The 19,171-nt window shown below is 38.2% G+C and overlaps 1 protein-coding gene and 1 long non-coding RNA gene across 2 annotated transcripts; one reads left to right on the top strand and one right to left on the bottom strand.

Annotated features, from left to right (window-relative positions):
• Positions 1-1,636: 1,636 nt before the first annotated feature.
• smek1 (SMEK homolog 1, suppressor of mek1 (Dictyostelium)) lies at positions 1,637-18,933 on the top strand. The gene is made up of 15 exons (XM_082147906.1): positions 1,637-2,680; positions 2,772-2,827; positions 4,096-4,194; positions 4,314-4,931; positions 11,059-11,136; positions 11,219-11,335; positions 11,559-11,675; positions 11,752-11,883; positions 12,889-12,991; positions 13,137-13,295; positions 14,338-14,507; positions 14,598-14,740; positions 16,887-17,077; positions 17,206-17,417; positions 17,508-18,933. Exons 1-15 carry the CDS (start codon positions 2,539-2,541, stop codon positions 17,625-17,627), a joined length of 2,457 nt encoding a protein of 818 aa, XP_082004032.1. The 5' UTR covers positions 1,637-2,538; the 3' UTR covers positions 17,628-18,933.
• On the bottom strand, positions 7,308-8,267 carry LOC309482583. Its single transcript, XR_014200319.1, has 2 exons — positions 8,068-8,267; positions 7,308-8,037 (listed from the first exon to the last, which is right to left on the bottom strand). It is a non-coding gene; the product is annotated as an uncharacterized lncRNA (long non-coding RNA).
• Positions 18,934-19,171: the final 238 nt, after the last annotated feature.

Below are 19,171 nucleotides of genomic sequence, written 5' to 3'. Positions count from 1 at the left end.
TTAATAAAAAAGTGATAATAAAAAATGCGTCTTAAAACTGACATGATTGTTACAAAACCACACAGTCTGGGGACTCTGGAGAACTCAGAACAACTGCTAACATTAAGTTTAAGGTAAAAATAACTGCCATGAAATTATAGTATCTTACTCCTATGCCATAAATTGTTCATTCACTACATCACTTTACCTCTGTCTTTATCCCCTTTTATCCTCTTCTCTTCTTTTTGGTACTGTATCTATCGCAGACTATGCTCATTTATAATGTGTCATGTAAATTCGGCCTTCCGTCACAATCAGGAAACTTTCACCGCGTCTGGAACTGGCGCGAGCTGCCAGGCCCGTTTCTACGAGCTGTGTGTTAACAAAAGCAGTGCTGTCTACATTGGATGCGGAGTCGCGCACGCTTCACAACAAATTACCAACAACTGATCGCGCGCGCGCTCTGTTTCTGACGCACTTCAAGCACTCGATGGGCGGGGGACGATTGGTGAGCCGGACTTTTTTTTTTTTTTTGGGGTAGTATTTCTAATTAATGGTTTTAAAATAGTATTATATATATATATATATATATATATATATATATATATATATATATATATATATATATATATATTAAAAAAAAAGTAAAAAAAAAAAAAAAAAAAATTCACTCGTTCACTCATTCTGGCGCCCCTATGGATGAGTGGCGCCCCTAGCATTTGCCTATACCGCCTATGCCGCGGGCCGGCCCTGGATTAATGAGGCAGATATGAATGACTGTGAAGTTGTGAATTGTGAGAAAGGGGCAGGAGAAGTCCTGCATACCTCACGAGAGAAGTCTGTCGTTTCACCGGCTGAGCGAGTTATGACATTTAGATTAAATAAAATAAAAAAGTAAAAATGAAACATGCATGGATGAATCGTTCACAATAAGATAATAAAAATTAAATCCATTTATAAAACTGGGCGAATTTTAATTTAATGCTGACTGTAACCTTTTCTGGTCATTTTCCAAATGCTAACACCTAGTTAATCACCTAGCAACCACCCACAACACCCTAGCAACCAGTCTGACCTATTATCAACAACTTAGCAATATCCTGGCAGATTGCAACACCGCCGCATTGTGTTAGTGAGTTTTGCACGGGCAAGTAACACTTAACATGTAGTTTGTAATTCATTTTACAGTTATATAATTAACAATCTGGTGGAGCAACCTAGTTATGGCTGTAAGAACACATTTGCTATGATAGGGACTTGGCCATACTCCAAAGAATAGCTTGGACTGTAATACCAGCATGGGATGGCCTGTGTTTTTCCAACAGAGGCTTCTCCTGTTACTTATAATGGCTGTAAATGAAACTACAATGTATTTCGGTCTCAGAGACAACTGTTAGCATCTGCATTTCATTTTACTGAATGAATGACAAAACATATGAAGTTCATTATCTTTACGCGCGCTCCAGCTCAAGGAGCTGTGCATGTTCGCGCTCACTTTCCCTCTCATTCACATTCCTCTCCATGTCCCTTCTTCCCTTTCACCAGCAGTGAGTGTTTGATGTTACGAAACACCCGTGTGTGTGTGTGTCTGCGCTGGTCATTTTGGCGTACTGTGTCTTTAAACTGTGGCGGCGGCCCTGCGCCTGCAGCACAGGAAACCCCGTAGCGACTTTCTGAGGGGACCCAAGATGGCCGAATCTTCACAGTGGGGCTAATAATTACTTTTCGTCACGTCGCTGCTATTTCACGGTGCTCGACGGTCGCGCTGGCCATTCGCCATCCCGGAAAGCGAAACGAACGAGTCTATTCGATTAGTTGCATTGGGGAATGTTTATCTCTGTGTGAAAAGAGACTGGCTGGTCCATCCGCGGCCCTTAGCCAGAATATGGCGGAATACTTGGAGAAAATATAGCTTAGCTTATTATGAACGCGCCGCTTTATACACGACTCTTCCCGCATTTTCACCTATCGCGCGCGAGTATAATTATCAAATAGCGTAATCGGTACGTCTTTGGAGTTAATTCGCGCACGCTTCTAACGTTTATGTGTCAAAAATGACTCGCGCGAGGAGATAGCCTGCTAGCTGAGGCGCTAGCTACGCTAACCCCGTTTGACTGAATTAGTCGCAGCGTTAGCCTAGCTAGCTTAAAGTAAGGGGGGCACGGAGAAAAATAAACACATTCTGCATTCGTGCTCTGGCTGCATACTTTTAAAACAAACCTCTCACCGTTTCATCCCCTTTTAGAAACGGAAGTGCTTTTTGTTGTTACGTTTATAAAGATTTCAAAATATTGAGTATGTTTTGGAGAGTCTCGGCTGCACACAGCAGCTAGCTGACCATTGCTAGACTGGTCAGAATAATCTTTCTGGAAAGCACAAGTTTACTGTTGTAAGTTAGACACCACAACAACAATCTGCATCAGCTTCGAGACAGCTCGCCACTGACAGCCATACATTTCAGCTTGAAGTTGACAGCAGATTCTGTTGCCTCTTGCAAGGCAAGGACGTTGAGATTTATTGAATTAAAGGCGAAAGCCTGTTTGAGAATTACTTGCAAGGATGACTGACACTCGTAGAAGAGTAAAAGTGTACACCCTGAATGAGGATCGCCAGTGGGATGATCGGGGGACGGGACATGTGTCATCCGCCTATGTGGAGAGACTGAAAGGCATGTCTCTCCTGGTGCGCGCCGAAAGTGATGGTAGGTTTCAAAACACTACAAAAAATGATGTAAGTTACATGGTCACTTTTGATTGAGACTGCAATTAAGATGTGCCCGTTCTTTAAAACAGGATCACTGCTGCTGGAGTCAAAAATAAACCCTAACACCGCCTATCAGAAACAGCAGGTGCGTTTGAAATGACATGATCTTATTGACAACTCATCAGTGCATTTGTGAACATAATTCATGAATATGTGCTGTTAATGTCTTGGTTAAAACTAGTCAAGTATACATTTGTCTTATAAAGATGCAAGACAGCACAGGTGAATACAATTAATAAATATCACATATCATACTTCCCCCAGTTGAGGATTCACAGTACAACAACCCTGATATAGAAGTCAGACATAGGAAATAATAGTCAGAAACAATTTCAGAACAGAAATCTAGTAAGAACAGTTTATAGAATTTTTGTGTTGTACATCATATTTTAATGCATCAGGCTTTTTATGGCCCAAATAAAAAAATGGAGCTCACAACCGAGAAGGATAAAATTAATTTTATTCAGGTGTCCAAACTGACCATAATCATGCATTAATAGTTCTTAGTAAGATGAAATAAAATGCTTCGTTTTATGACCCAAGCTCTGTACTTTTAATTGTATGGGGGGCAAAACATGTAATGCAGTGCAATACAACAAAGTAATGATTGAGAGATGTACAAACAAATGTTCCTCAAAAGCCTGTTGTATCATTCATACGTAATACATAGATTGTAACCATAGATGGATAATAAAGTAAACCGGAGTAGCTTTTAGAGGCCTTAGAAATCCAGGTATCAACTATGATAATAAATGTTATTTTGATAATTACTCATTCACATGTACTAATTTGCATGAACTTCCAAAACTTTTCTTTCTTCTGACATATAAGAGTTAAAGGTTTTCACAGAGGGGGTTTGGATATATCCTTTAAAAAAAAAAAAAATTTTTTATCACTCCATGAATACAAAAATAGTCAACAGACAGATTTTTTTTTAATGCATAAAATCTTAAATAAATCAGGCAACTGATATATAAAGCCCTCTGTAAACACCTTCAGAATATAGAACTGTTAAGCTTGGTGGATTTCTGACTCAGCGCATTTACTCATTTTGAGAAAACAGCCTTTAAAGTTATTAAAATCTACAGACACAAATCCATAACGTGTAACAAAATAAATATAAAAAAATATACTTTGGATGTTTTCTATCTACTAGTCTGAAAGAAGACATGTTGTGGAAGCAAAATAGCTAAAAATTGACAAGTGTCGTGAAAAAATAAGTGCTTTAGCCTTTAGTGTCTTGCCTTAAACTGTAGATCCCTGTATGTAAGTACTTGCAGAATATGACTTCCTGGTGTCAGTAACCTGTTTTTGGGGGCTTTTGTTGATAGTATTTGCATTTTTCTTTTGAAGGACACATTAATAGTCTGGTCTGAGGCTGAAAACTATGACCTGGCCCTCAGCTTCCAGGAAAAGGCTGGCTGTGATGAGATCTGGGAGAAAATATGTCAGGTGATTATGCTTATTGTAATTATGTACATTAATAATATTTTCTCTAGGTTTCTCTTAAGTACTGCATGCTGGTGTAGTGCCTCTATTCTGAAAGCCTTTTGTTGTGTGTGTTTTTACAGGTCCAGGGAAAGGACCCCTCAGTAGACATCACCCAGGAGCTGATAGATGAGTCTGAAGAGGAGCGCTTTGATGACATGTCTTCTCCTGGCCTTGAACTTCCACCATGTGAGCTCTCCCGGCTAGAGGAGGTGGCGGAGCTGGTGGCCTCATCCTTACCGTCTCCGTTACGGCGGGAGAAACTGGCCCTGGCGCTAGAGAACGAGGGCTACATCCGCAAGCTGCTGGAGCTGTTTCGCGTGTGCGAGGACTTGGAGAACCGTGAAGGCTTGCACCACCTCTATGACATCATCAAAGGCATTTTCCTCCTCAACCGCACGGCGCTCTTCGAAGTTATGTTCTCCGAAGAATGTATCATGGATGTGATCGGGTGTCTGGAGTTCGATCCGTCGCTACCCCAACCGCGGAGGCATCGAGAGTTCCTGACCACCACGGCGAGGTTTAAAGAGGTCATTCCCATTTCAGACCCGGAGCTGCGGCAGAAGATTCACCAGACGTACCGGGTGCAGTATATTCAGGACATGGTGCTGCCTACCCCCTCTGTCTTTGAAGAAAACATGCTCTCCACGCTGCACTCCTTCATCTTCTTCAACAAAGTGGAGATTGTTGGCATGCTGCAGGTGGGTTCTCCTACTCAGCCGAGTGTGTGTGATCAGTAGTGTGCTTTGTACCATTAGTGGTTGAATGATATTTTCCCACCGTTTCATCGACGTGTGACAGTACCGGTATCATCGTTGGAGGGGCTTTTAAATCGCTAATTTGAAAGCGAAATTAAAATGCCCAACATTCATAATGGTGCGGCGCAGAGTGAGCGTTTTCAATTCATTCCTGTAGAGCTTATGTAGCTCCGCCCCTTTTCAGCGCTGCGCTCGTTGTCTTTTGACTTCCGGTTTGTATTTTCACAGCGATTTTGCGTGTTTATGAATGAACGGCTCGTTTTAAAATCTTCCCGGTCGACTGACATTTGTTTAGTCATCTGCTTTAAACATTACAGCCCTCATGATAACTTTCGTTAACTTTACATTAAGTAAATCCACTTCAAGAGCTAATTACTCATGGACAGCAGCGCCATAGAAATATACAGAGCGACCGCAAAAACGGAAGTTCAAAGACAATATTCTAAAGATGGCGGCGCCCTCGTTTCTCTGGCGGATAAGGTCTATAGGAATGAACCGAAAACTCTCGCTCTGTTCGGCTCGCTCCGCACCCGTGGACATTATGAATGTCCGTACGGATGTGCATTTTAGTTTCGCTTTCAAATTTGCGCCAGTTCGGGGGCGGATTGCTTGAATGTTGAGTTCACTATCACTAGCCTATTATTCTTGATGAATAACACAACAACCAAACAGTACAATGACAAATTCGCTTAAATAGGTGCTTTGACACCAAATATTCCGCCATCACCTTGTCAGTCAGATCCTCACTCTCGTGATAAATGAAATCTGACTCCTACTGCGACTCTGGTTCGGCTCACAATTTATTAAGCAGACAAGTTCAGTGTTTAATTGTAGTGTCTGTTCTCTAACTGAAAAACATTATTGTATAAAATAATTATACTTGCTTCTGAACACTATCAACACCGACCATCGTAGCAAGCCTATGGTTGAGCTCTACTGAGCAAAACAAACTATAGTTTAACTCTCCATTTAGGCTTCTAGCATCATATCTCACAGGTAGCGTACTGTCAGGCTTGCTATGTGTCGTTGTGCAGAACTTCTCACCACGATTTTCAGAGCAGCAACTTACGTCTCAAATTCATTGCATCCTCAGCAAAACACCTTCTGAGGCTTCAGTGAATAAGTTTACATGTTTGTGTTGCTGCTGCTTCATCTCATTGAGCCATGGTGGTGGGTTGTACTGTGGTTCTTTGCTGTAAAGGTCATCAGATGTTTTCCACACCGAAAGGTCTACAGATTAAGGATGTTGTTTCAGATGCATGTGATCATATTTAGTAGAAAACCGGCAACAAAATACCTCAATAGTAGATTTCAAGTGTAAAGTGATTATCTAAAATGTTTTCATCGTAGCTAAAGTGAGTTAAAAATATATTTTATGAAAATAGTTTGATTATACATGCATCTCACCGAAGCCTTACAGTGGACTTGTTTGATATCGGTTGGAGTTAAGGGGAGGGGGCTTGTTTCCATGGGAACAGCACCATCATGTTCTTTAGAGCCATATCATGTGATGTCACAAACGCTTGGCAGGCGTGCTGGATGATCATTTTCTCCAGCCCCCAGTCAGCTGCTTCAGTACAGTATGGTTGTTTCATACATCTTTGCAGATAAGGGTGCATATTATATGGCACACTATTGTCTTAATATCACCATATGCCATTACTACCTGAGTGTAATCTAGTAGATGTTAAATAAACTGGCCATAGATACTAAAAGCTATTTCTTATGATTGTCTGAGCAATTAGATGTACTTTCCCATGGCCGTATATGATCACAGTTTTTTTCGTTCACTTGATTTGTTCCTCTTTTTTTGAGGTGTAATCTTTTATGTCCATGACAAGGTGATACAGTATCAGTAACGTCTCTAACCTTGGTGTCGACGTGCATTGATCAAATATACGTCACTAGTCACCCTCATTCAGCTAGAGGTCAAGTAATGTTGCAGAACGGATTTGAGCGTCTGATTTACAGCTTTATATTGAGCTCAAATGACATTAGGATAATGTATATAAACAATTAACGTTTATCAAAAACCAGGTTTAATGTGGCAAATCTGGCTAAACAAAATTATTAATGGTTGTATTTCACACAATACGGAAGGAAAGGGATTGAGAATCAGAACGTTTATTGTACTGTTGTGAATACAGGCTGTTTCAGTCAAAATTGCATCCAAATATTTACTCATTCTAGGAGTGGGAATCTTTAAGCACCTCACCATACGATTCTGGGAGTCACGATCCGATTTCAAAACGATTCTTGATCTACCATTTTTTTTATTAACTAATTAGTGTATTTTAAATCTTACATTTATTTGTAAAAAAAAAAAAAAAAAAGGGGGGCTCAACACTAAGGATTTTTTAATATTTTTTCTAAAATCTGCGATTTTTCTGGTTTAAAAATTGTGATCGCAATTTAAAATGTAAAGGCAATGCCCAAAATCTAGTTTTTATACAGAAATATGACTAATAATAATAATATTTATAATAACTATTATTATTATTATTATTATTATTGCTAAACAAAATTATTAAAATAATAAATATTACTTTTGTAATAACAATATTACACTGCAAGAGGGCTATTACTATAAATCATTAGAAAGGTCTAAGGATTTATTATAAAATATTACATTATTATGAAAAAAAATCTGTGATGGTTATTTCTTAAAGGGTTAGTTATCCCCAAAATGAGAATTGCACCCTTATGTTTCCCCAAACCTCTGAGTTTCTTTCTTCTGTTAATGTTTTCCTGTAGCTCAAAAAGTAGAGCGTTGGCGATTAGGGCTGTCACTTTTTATTCGATATTCGAACATGACGTGAAATATCCGAAATCGAACTATAAATAAACTATCCGGTTTTTAAAGTGCCATGTGTAGCGCATTTTTTACAGTCTATGATTAGACCGTTTGCTTTTTATTTTATTGTTTGCCATCTCATCCAGTAGCGGCCGCTCTAAACTTATTGTAGCCCATGACCAAATCAAGCAAATAATAGCCAATAGCCAGCTTGTTTTGAAAATGGAAGATAACAACAAGACTAAAGAGACCGCGCTGTAATTCCTGCCTATTACACACACACACACACACACACACACACACACACACACACACACACGACCCACAGAAAAGACGCGTGTCAGTATCGAGTTCTCTTTCGGGCTTGAACAAACCATAACACACACATTATGCCAAATGTCCGTTTCGTCGAGTGTCCTCATAAGAGCAGTCTTAAAATATTTAAATAAAGTCTTAAATGAACGTAGAGATTTGTGAGAAAATGGGCCAGGAGGATTATTATACCGGTAGCCTAATCATAATGAATGCACTCCGCTATCTTTTAACACATCTCCGGCGAACGGCTTTTTCACGCAAAAGAAAAACTCTTCATGAAGCGCAGTGAAATTCAGCGACCATGTGGCGCTTCCTGATGGATCGAGGTTGTTCGTTTACTTAATTTTACTCGTAGATATTCGAATACATTGCTTGATATTTGATATCCGTTCGAATTAGATTTTTCTCAAAAGTGACAGCCCTATTGGCGATTGCAACGCCAAGGTCAGGGGTTCATTTCCCAAGGAAAGCAAGAACTGATAAGAATGTAAATGTATACCTTGAAATGCAATGTAAGTCGCTTTGGATAAAAGCGTCCGCCAAATGCATAAATGTAAATTAACACAAAAGAATATATTTTGAAGAATGTTGGTAACCAGACAGCTGACGGTAATAGTATTTTAATAGTACATTCTTTAAAATATCATCTTTTGTGTTCAACAGAAGAAAGAAACTCATACAGGTTTGGAACAACTTAAGTGAGTAAATGATGACAGAATTTTCATTTTTGTCAGGAAATCGTATGCGTCCACTGAGAGAGAAACTCCTGTACTCCTCTCTCTATCGCCACTCTGAAGAAAAACTTGTGGATTCGCATGTTTACTTAAAAATTTCTTTAGAGAGAACTTTAGAGATTATTTTTCCTTTTTTGCACAGAATAGGGTGTGGACAAGCGTGCGTGTCTCTGGTTCCTTCCACTGTAAGAAAATGAAGCCAAAATATCCCAGAAATGATCTTTGCCAACTATCGCTGTTGCAGAATAAAATGCAGATAGAGACGTTTGACTGATGAAACAAAGACAATAAACATATTTATAATGCAATTCTAATCACACATCCTTGAACACAATAAAATATCATTTCTGCCTCATTCTGTGATATGAAGCCATGTCAGATCACAAAAGGAAGATATTTCACACTCTCAGCTGTGATTATATATATATAATCACGCTTCACCATGAAATGTACTTAATGCAAAAAAAAAATGTAGATACCAGTGAAATTTCAGAATTCTCGATTGATTACAATTTCAATACCACAGCAAAAACTTCTAGCCTAACTAATACAAAGTTCAAACATTATTGAAGACAAGTGAGTCTTCAGTAATAAAATTGCTTGTTTTAAAAAGTTACAATCAACTTCTCAGATAAATACAGCAGAACAAAGATACAAATGACCGTAATGTACAGAAATTGAATCATACTGCAAAATCTTCACTGTATAAATTAAATATATATTATTTATTATTAATATTAAAGCTACAAAAGTTGTTCAGTCAAGACAACAAACTGAATTATTAATCCAGGACTGAATGTAGGCTAATTGTTAAATAACAATTTAACAGTGATAATAATGTAGCTATCATTAGCCTAAAGTTTAGCTAAAACTTCAGCCGGTAGGGTTGGGAAATAGCCAATTGCCAAATAAATCTGAATTTTTGGGCTAAATGGCGATGTATGGTATAATCTGAGTATTTAATTATTATTTTTCTATTTAAAAACTATTTAATAAAAAAAAAAAAAATTTTTTATATCCTGATCAATATTGTCCTACAAACAATGTTCATATTGAAGGTTATAAAAACAAACATAGTGTAACCTTGCTGTCTATCTGCAGTCTATCCAAAAAAGGGGTCAAATCATATTACATTCTAACATTGCAACATTACAATCTAAAAACAAAATAATGCTTTTTAAAGAAGTAGTTAAATTTACTAAACTTAAAAAAAACAAAAAAAAAACAAAGCTAATATAAAAATACACATGTGGGTTTGAAATACTCTAGCACATTTATGTTCACCAACAACAACAAATATTCAACAACAAATATTTTAGCTAAATATATTTATAATTTAGTGCTAATGTATATTTTAGTCAGAATAATTGCGCTCCTATTCTACTGCGCTCCGTGTGTTCGGCGCTCATGCACGCGGCGGCGCTCGTTCACGGAAGTTTAGCTTGCAGAAGCTCGCCCACTCATGACAGCAAACTGGAAGTATTGACTTTCTAACATTTACAGATGGAGAATATGTCCGTGAAATGTAAGTTATGCACTGAGGAAATTATTGGATGTCCCTTCAGCTTATGGCAAAATATTATTAGAGGTATATTTGTTTCCACCAATCGCTGCACAAGTGAAGTTTACGTATGATGATGAAAGCACGTTAGTGCGAGCCCTCCCGGAACCCATAGAGAATGCATTGCAGTGCCTGCGGTTCAAAAAAAAATATATATCTTTGAATGTAAGTCTATGCGACCAATCGCCCAAAAAGAGGCGGTACTCCACAGAACGTGACTTGGCGCTGATTGGATTATATCCAGAGGCAGAACAACAGTGAGTGACTGCTAGCGTAACTCTGTGGTTGAATGAGATTGTGATTGAAAAAGTCCCTTTCACACTTTGGTGATGCGTCGCCCGATCGCCCTAATGAAGAAACCGCCGCTGATGAAGGGATTTCTCTCTTTCTCAGCTTTACCCTGCTGTTTAATTATTGATGACATCATGATGACATCATAGACAGCGGGAGATCTAATAAGCTGCATTCACACTAACGCACAGATCTGTTTTGAGACATCATGTGTTTTGTTCTGTCAGTCTAATCCCTGAATGGCATAACTGACTGTTTACATTAATTTCATGTCATAAAAGCATAACGACTTAACCTTTAAAAAAATATATATGAAGGGTAATGTAATAACCAGAGCTCTGTTTCTTATGCGTGTGTGGTGGTGTTGTTTTTCAGGACGATGAGAAATTTTTGACTGAGCTCTTTGCACAGCTAACCGATGAAGCCACGGATGACGACAAGCGACATGAACTGGTATGATAGCAGCATTACTAATGGATGCCTCCTCCTCAACATAATGGATGCGTACAAAACTCATAATGTGTGTCACATCCAGGTGAACTTCCTGAAGGAGTTTTGTGCATTTTCGCAAACGTTACAACCACAGAACAGAGATGCATTCTTCAAAACCCTTTCCAACATGGGAATCCTGCCAGCGCTGGAAGTTATTCTTGTAAGATGTCCTTGCTATTTTAAACAACAGATTTATTGTCAAGTGTCAGTTTTTTATGTTAACATCTTTACTAACGAGTAATGACCTTTTGTATTGAATGTTATCGAGACCTTATGCAACTAAAACGGTCTCTGACTTGCTTGAACTTTCCCATCAATCAAAACCATAACCTTCTGCTTCCCTGCTGTATTTACCAACGTGTGTGTGTGTGTGCTTTTTAAAGGGCATGGATGATGTGCAGGTGCGTGGAGCAGCCACTGATATCTTCTCCTACCTGGTGGAGTACAACCCCTCCATGGTGCGCGAGTTTGTTATGCAGGAGTCTCAACAGAACGATGATGTAAGTCAGACATGCCCACTGACCCATGTGATCATTCTATCTACATGTCATCTTCACTAATTGTCTCTTTTTACAGGACATTCTGTTGATAAATCTGATCATTGAGCATATGATCTGTGACACGGATCCAGAGTTGGGTGGAGCCGTACAGTTAATGGGGTTGCTCAGGACGCTAGTGGACCCGGAGAACATGCTGGCTACTGCTAATGTGAGGCCGGTTTTAATATAAATATAGTACAATGTGCCATACAGGCCAAAAGTTTGGACACATTACTATTTTTTATGTTTTTGAAAGAAGTTTCTTCTGCTCATCAAGCCTGCATTTATTTGATCAAAAATACAGATTTTTTTTTTAATATTGTGATATATTATTACAATTTAAAATAATTGGTTTTCAATTTATTATACTTTAAATTAACATTTATTTCTGTGATGCAAAGCTGAATTTTCAGGATCATTACTCCAGTCTATCACATGATCCTTTAGAAATCATTCTAATATGATGATTCATTATCAAAGTTGGAACAGTTCTACTGCTTAATATTTTATCATAACCTGTGATACTTTTTTTAGGATACTTTGATGAATAAAAAGTAAAAAAAAATTAAAAACGCAAATGTTTTAAAAATAGAAATCTTTTGTAACAACAATATACACTACTGGTCAGTAATTTGGGGTCAGTAATTTTTTTTCTTTCTTTTTTTGAAATAAATCAATACTTTTATTCAGCAAGGATTTGTTAAATTGATAAAAAGTGATAGTAAAGAAAAATTATATTATTAGAAAATATATTTTTTTATTTTGAATAAATGCAGTTCTTTTTAACCTTTTATTCATCAAATATATTAAGCAGCAGAACTGTGTCCAACACTCATAATAAATCAGAATATTAGAATGATTTCTAAAGGATCATGTGATAGACTGGAGTAATGATCCTGAAAATTCAGCTTTGCATCACAGAAATAAATGATAATTGTAAGTATAATAAATTGAAAACCAATTATTTTAAATTGTAATAATATATCACAATATTACCTTTTTTTCTGTATTTTTGATCAAATAAATGCAGGCTTGATGAGCAGAAGAAACTTCTTTCAAAAACATTAAAAATAGTAATGTGTCCAAACGTTTGGCCTGTACTGCATCAAATATACACTTTCATTGTCAGAAAAACATTCTCCTTTAATTTCATCAACTGTCTGGGTCCCTGCAGAAAACAGAGAAGACCGAGTTCTTGAGTTTCTTCTATAAGCATTGCATGCATGTGCTCTCGGCTCCTCTTCTTGCCAACACCACAGAAGAAAAACCCAGCAAAGGTAATAATTAGGGTTTTGTGCATATGGATTCATGCAGACTGGATGCGTTTGCAGCCGTATTTAATCATTCCTCAATTGAAATTTGCATACCTATTTAAAGACGTAACATCTGCAGATTTCTCAGTCCGTGTGTTTGTCTTGTCAGATGATTTCCAGACGTGTCAGCTGCTGGCTCTGATCGTAGAGCTGCTCACTTTCTGTGTGGAGCATCACACGTATCACATAAAGAACTACATCATCAACAAAGATATCCTCCGCAGAGTACTGGTGCTCACTGCTTCTCAACACGCTTTCTTAGCCTTATGTGAGTGTTTGCACTCACGCACATACATATAACATTCATAATGTCACAAGAGTGGGGTCAGGTGTTTTTGAAGTGCTATCAGAATGATTTTTTTCTTTTCTTTTTTCATAATTTTCAAAAAAAAAAATTTTTTGCTTGCTTGGTAGTCCAGTAGTCACCATTCTACCAACAATATATATATTTCTAATGTATTTTAAATGTTTAATTAGACATTTTTAGGCTTGCATTGAAGTGTACATTATTTAGTATTTACTTAAAAATTATTAATATATTTTCCTTGTAAGTAATGTTTTTTTTTTCCCATAATTTTTTTTTTAAAACAAATTTATAAAGATTGATTTGTTTGCAATTTTCATACTATTCTTATTATTCTTAGTCTCTGTGACACATTTGTGCTCGGATCAAAACCTCTGCTTATCAACAGTGGTTAGTGTTTTTTTTAGTGTTGTTTATATTATTACAGTTTTTATTTTTCAATTTAGTTTTTTTGTGATTTTGTCATTTTTAATTTGATTTAAATATTACAATTTTATTTCAGTTTTAGTTTTCAGTTAGTAATTTTAGCACTTTAATTTAGTGCAATTAATTGGCAAGGCAACATTTTTTATTTTCGTTTTTCGTCCCAATATTTCAGTCGAGAACAATGTTTTTTAATAGTTTTAGTTAATGATCACTGGGTTGGTGAATATAGCGGGGTTTGATACTGAAAGTATGATTTTTTAAATTTTTTTTAAAGACTGAACTAGACTCAAAATAAGTAGTACTAGACAAATGACATGGGGCATAATCAGTCATGCCACTCACCATGGGAAGATTCAAACCGCATAATAACACTAATGATGCTGATCCATTTTACCTATAAAAGGCTCCTGTTGATAATGACTACCCTTACATTATTACAGCACATGCTGGGCCAGCTGCATTAACAAGCACTCATTTATTTATACCAATACCAAACACTCAATGCTAACCCACTGACAGGCATCAGGTATAACTTGGCTGTTAAATCTCTATACCTTTCTCAATCATTCCTCTTGTTCAGGTGCTTTGCGTTTCATGAGGAAAATCATTGGCCTGAAGGATGAGTTTTATAACAGATACATTATGAGGAACTTCCTGTTTGAGCCAGTGGTCAAAGCTTTCCTCAACAATGGATCGAGATACAACCTCATCAACTCAGCCATTATAGAGATGTTTGAGTATGTCAGAGTGGTGAGTACATTTATCCAAACACCTGAACATACCGTTAGACTGATATATGTTGAATTTTGTTCATAATTGCCGTGTTCTCTGTGTGTGTAGGAGGATGTGAAGTCCCTGACGGCTCATATCATAGAGAACTACTGGAAAGCCCTGGAGGACGTAGACTATGTACAGACGTTTAAGGGACTGAAGCTCCGATATGAACAGCAGAGAGAAAGACAGGACAACCCGAAACTTGACAGGTCTATGGTCATTTCAAACCATTGTCATATGGATCCTCAAACTTAGTCAATCACTAATCAGGGGATGTAATTCCTAAATTTGTCTGAGAATCATTTATAAATCTGTTTTCAACTAAAGAGACTCTTTATAGTCTCTCTGTGGTTTTCAGCCAAAAAAAAAAAAGCCCTTTCGTTTAAAATTTGAAAGCAGTGAAGACAGCCATAATATTAGTATGTTGTTTTGTAAAATACATTTGTAACTTTACAGTACAAAAGTGTAAATACTATAGTAGTATATTTCTTTATTGCTATTTTTTATTTAATAAAATAAAATATTTTAACAGTAACAACAATAATAATAATTACTATTATTATTCTTTGGCCTTGTTGAATAGGTTCCATAAAACAAACAGTATGAATGTGGCCTGAGAGAACTGACAATGGAGAGAGTTAGGCCCCATCCACACTACTGCGTTTTAGTTTCAGGGTGGCCGCGGGTCCTTAAAAAGTATTAAAATGTCTTAAATTCAGATTCGATAGGTCTTAAATATTTCTGGTCACATTACCGCTAAAATTTCTCCACCAGTGAAGCATCGAATCGCGAGAATGATTCAGATTTTATCACATAAACAGCTATACGCTGATTTCACGCAGCCGCCATTTTGAAATCGAAAGTGAGGCTCCGGTGGGAAGAACCCCGGAAGTAAAGATAAACAACAATGCCTTGGATTACCAACCTGAAGCTGCTGCCGCGATTTACACTATTGGATGTTACTATTCAATATAGGATATGTATATAGTTCATTCCTGCTTCTTTTTTTACATTCTGAATTATGTATAAAAAAAATATTTTATTTATAAATGAATTTCACTGTATATAGTCTAAAATATGAAAGAAATGTATGTACAGTTTTAGAATTGACACACCATCATTAAACACAACAATACGCCATCGCATTCACGACTCTCCTGTGATTAAAGGCGACACTTCCGGTTTTCTTCCCACCGGAGCCTCGCTTTCGATTTCAAAATAACGGCTGCGTGAAATCAGCGTATTGATAATGATAATGTAATGTTTATTTATAACATGTGATATAGTTAAGTAACATAACATGACGGGAGCTATTTTGCTGAATATTCTCACGATTGCAAATGTTACATTGATTTTAGTTCAATAAACAAGTAATTAATATTAAATTATTTAAATTACTTAAATATTACATATACGTATGCAATATAATGTGTATTTCCATCACAGGTTTGGTCTTAAATTTAATTCAAAGTGGGATTAAAAAGGTCTTAAAAAGTCTTAAATTTAACTTGTTTATATCTGTAGACACCCTGAGTTTAGAAACGGAGAATTAAAACGAATACGATCTCCGTCCACACCAGCGTTTTAGCTGCGTATTAGAATTGATCTCCGTCCACATTAAAACGACTGAAAACGCGGATCACGTGACCAGTCACCAACACTGGGCATGCGCGTGCCGGTGTAAACCCAGAGACTTTCAAACATAGACTGTAAAAAAATGCTTTCAAACATCAAAATGTCATTTATTAATATGTATTTGTGTCAAAATGACATATAAACATCTTTTCCTGTTCTATTTTGCCTGGAAACGCTTCCAACATGCTTGCGTGTCGCATGAAGAATAGGCGTCGGCTCTATTTCTAGCATGCACGCGTTTACCGCGCCTTACTGTAAGAAGCTGTTCCAGCGGGTGGAGTTTACTGGTACTGAATATTACCTGTGTATACTCCATGACTGATGACACCCGAGCCGAGCGTGAGCCTCTGCGCCATCGTTTCTAAAGTCCTCCGTTTTTACCCGTCTTCACTAAAACGCAAAACGGGGTCGGCAGCGTTTCTAAACTTCTCAGTTTTAGGTCTTCGGTTTTGCCGTTTTAGTCTCCGTTTCTAAACGAAAACGCAGTAGTGTGGATGGGGCCTTAATTAAAAAATTTTTTTTTAAAGCTATGTCTAGTCAAGTGTGAATTCCCCGAGACCTACCTGCGAGGTGGACCGTAAATCCACACTTTAAAGCCGAAATTAAAAAAATCAAAATAGTGCATGTAATAGTTACTTGGTTCATTGTGCATGTAATGGCTACTTTCAAGTGGATGTACCTTTTAATGAATGTTATTTGTGTCTGCATGCTTGTCTTCAGTATGCGGTCGATTCTGAGAAATCACCGTTTTCGCCGGGATGCGCGGACGCTGGAAGACGAGGAGGAGATGTGGTTTAACACGGATGAGGAAGACTTGGAGGACGGTGAAGCTGTTGTGCCGCCCTCAGATAAGATGAAGAGTGACGAGGACCTGATGGATCCCATCAGCAAGTTCATGGAGAGGAAGAAACGTACGTTACTGCTACATGCAGATGGCCAACTACTACGATTCCATATCTGACTGCATGATGCTTTAATATAACTTGCGTTGCTTGGTGTGTTTTAATTGATTAATTTTTCCCCCTGTTTTTCCCCCAAGTGAAAGATTCAGAAGAGAAGGAGGTGTTGACAGGTAAGGCGAGCCTCTCAGGACGGCAGAGCCCCAGTTTTAAACTCTCCTTTTCCAGCTCTCCAAAGCCTAGTCTGTCCTCTCCTCCAACCGCATCCCTCCACCCCGGTTCACCTGGTTCTCCAAGCTCTCCTGGGACAGGAGCCCGGAGCTCCCCACCTACGGCAGCTGTCACCACCAAGGTGATTATGCAGGCCGAACACTGAAATGATGCCCCAAAATTGTATTTCTTACTGCTTGCTTGTTTCTGATGGCGTCTTCTCCCATTCCAGGGAGGTCTAGTGGGGTTGGTGGACTATCCTGATGATGATGAAGAGGACGAGGATGAGGAAGATGCAGACAGTAAAGAAGAAAGTCCTCCGCTGTCCAAGAAGTCCAAGCTGAGCTCCTAAAGCACTCCCTCGTCAATCAGCACAGTCATGCTCAAAGGGAGCTTCATCCAGAGACTATTGCAGCGCTCAGCCTAGAACTCAAAACTGAAACTCAATGAATGAATACATAAATGAATGGATAAATGAACGAATGCAGCCCCCCGCAGGTGTCCATGGGGCGCCACGTGAGGAACGGAGAAATGGAGAGCAAGAGAGGGAGAAGATTCGGTCACAGAGCGAAAAGGTGAATGTCTCCACATGGAGTTTGTCCAAGTGCCAATCTGCAAAAGAGAGAGAGAGAGAGAGAGAGACTCGTGAAACGGACGGAGAGATCGAAGAGAATATAAAACTGTGGTCTGGACAAAAGAATTATAAAATGGATTTAATAAGAAATGAATTTCGACAAACCTAAAAGTACTGGGGGGTGAAAATGACCTCACACACAGTCAGTCAGTCAGTTACTCACAGACACTCAAACTGTTGCCCCACAGAGCGTCCCAGGCTTGGACCAGGACACACTGCCCCCCACCCCCTCTCAGGGAAGGACCTCACATGACCCGAACTGGGCCAGCCAATTCACAACCACCACTCACCTTTGCTGACATCATCTCCATTTCTTTCTCTCCTTCCTCTAAGCCCTTTTTTCTGTTGGCCTTTTTTCCTATTTTTTTTCTTTTTTTTTTCTCGTGAGTTTCTAGGGCCAGACGGGACACTAGGGAGCAAAGAAGTCTGGGTCGTCATTGTTTATGATGTCACCGTTGTTCTCGTGGCTCAGCGGAAGTTCTTCCTCTTTCAAAGCCAGCAGTTCCCTCCTTTTCTTATTCTGTTGTTCTCCTCTCTCATTTTTTTAAATGACATAAAAGAGACCTGCCTTTAAATGTTCAGGACGTTTTCAGCCGCACTTGAACAGGTTTTTAAAACCTCAGTGGGGGAGATAGTTTTACCCTTTTTTTGCCCTTCAAAACTGCAGATTTTTTGGAAAATTTGTAAAGCCCGTCTTGATTAAAGATTGAGTGGAACTCTAGATGTGATCGATTTTTGTCATATCTTCATTTTCTTTTCTTTTACATGAGTGTACTCTTAGTTGTTCAGTATATTTGGGACCATTAAAAAGATCTTTGCTGTAGTAGATCTCTCTCACGGTTGTGCTGGTTCCCTGTATCATGTCAACTGTGCTGATGTTTTGTCTTTTGAACTGGGATTTCGTCACTGAAACGATCCTCCTGTCTGCTCTTCTGAATACGTCAGTGGAAAGTCCTGCCTCCGCTGACGGAAGCTTTCTAAACAACCTGCACACAATTAAAGATAACAGTTTTTATTTTCTGAATTTCACTTGTTTCCCTTTGTACTTGAAAAGCCTGAGAATAGTGTGAGCATGCACTAGAGGGCGTACTTCTCCTTCATTGATGTGTTTATGCAAGATTAAGAGCAACAAGCCGGAGCCAGAAAGTAACTTTAGGTCTTTATGCACTACCGGTCAGAAGTTTGCAAAAATCAATGTATCATTTGTTTGTTTTTTTCACTTTTTAAAATGCAGTTTATTCCTGTGATGGCAAATCTGAATT

The sequence above is a fragment of the Leuciscus leuciscus genome, assembly GCF_965113295.1.
Source record: "Leuciscus leuciscus genome assembly, chromosome: 19".
Classification (NCBI taxonomy): Eukaryota; Metazoa; Chordata; class Actinopteri; order Cypriniformes; family Leuciscidae; genus Leuciscus; species Leuciscus leuciscus.
Note: the sequence above shows the minus strand (reverse complement) of the source record. Positions and strands in the feature narration are given on the sequence as shown.

Excerpts from the sequence above, each read along its gene's own strand:
- smek1 (XM_082147906.1), top strand. The coding sequence starts at position 2,539 with ATGACTGACACTCGTAGAAGAGTAAAAGTGTACACCCTGAATGAGGAT. Across the intron at positions 11,884-12,888 it reads ACATGCTGGCTACTGCTAAT|AAAACAGAGAAGACCGAGTT; the intron begins GTGAGGCCGGTT and ends GGGTCCCTGCAG. Across the intron at positions 12,992-13,136 it reads AGAAGAAAAACCCAGCAAAG|ATGATTTCCAGACGTGTCAG; the intron begins GTAATAATTAGG and ends TTGTCTTGTCAG.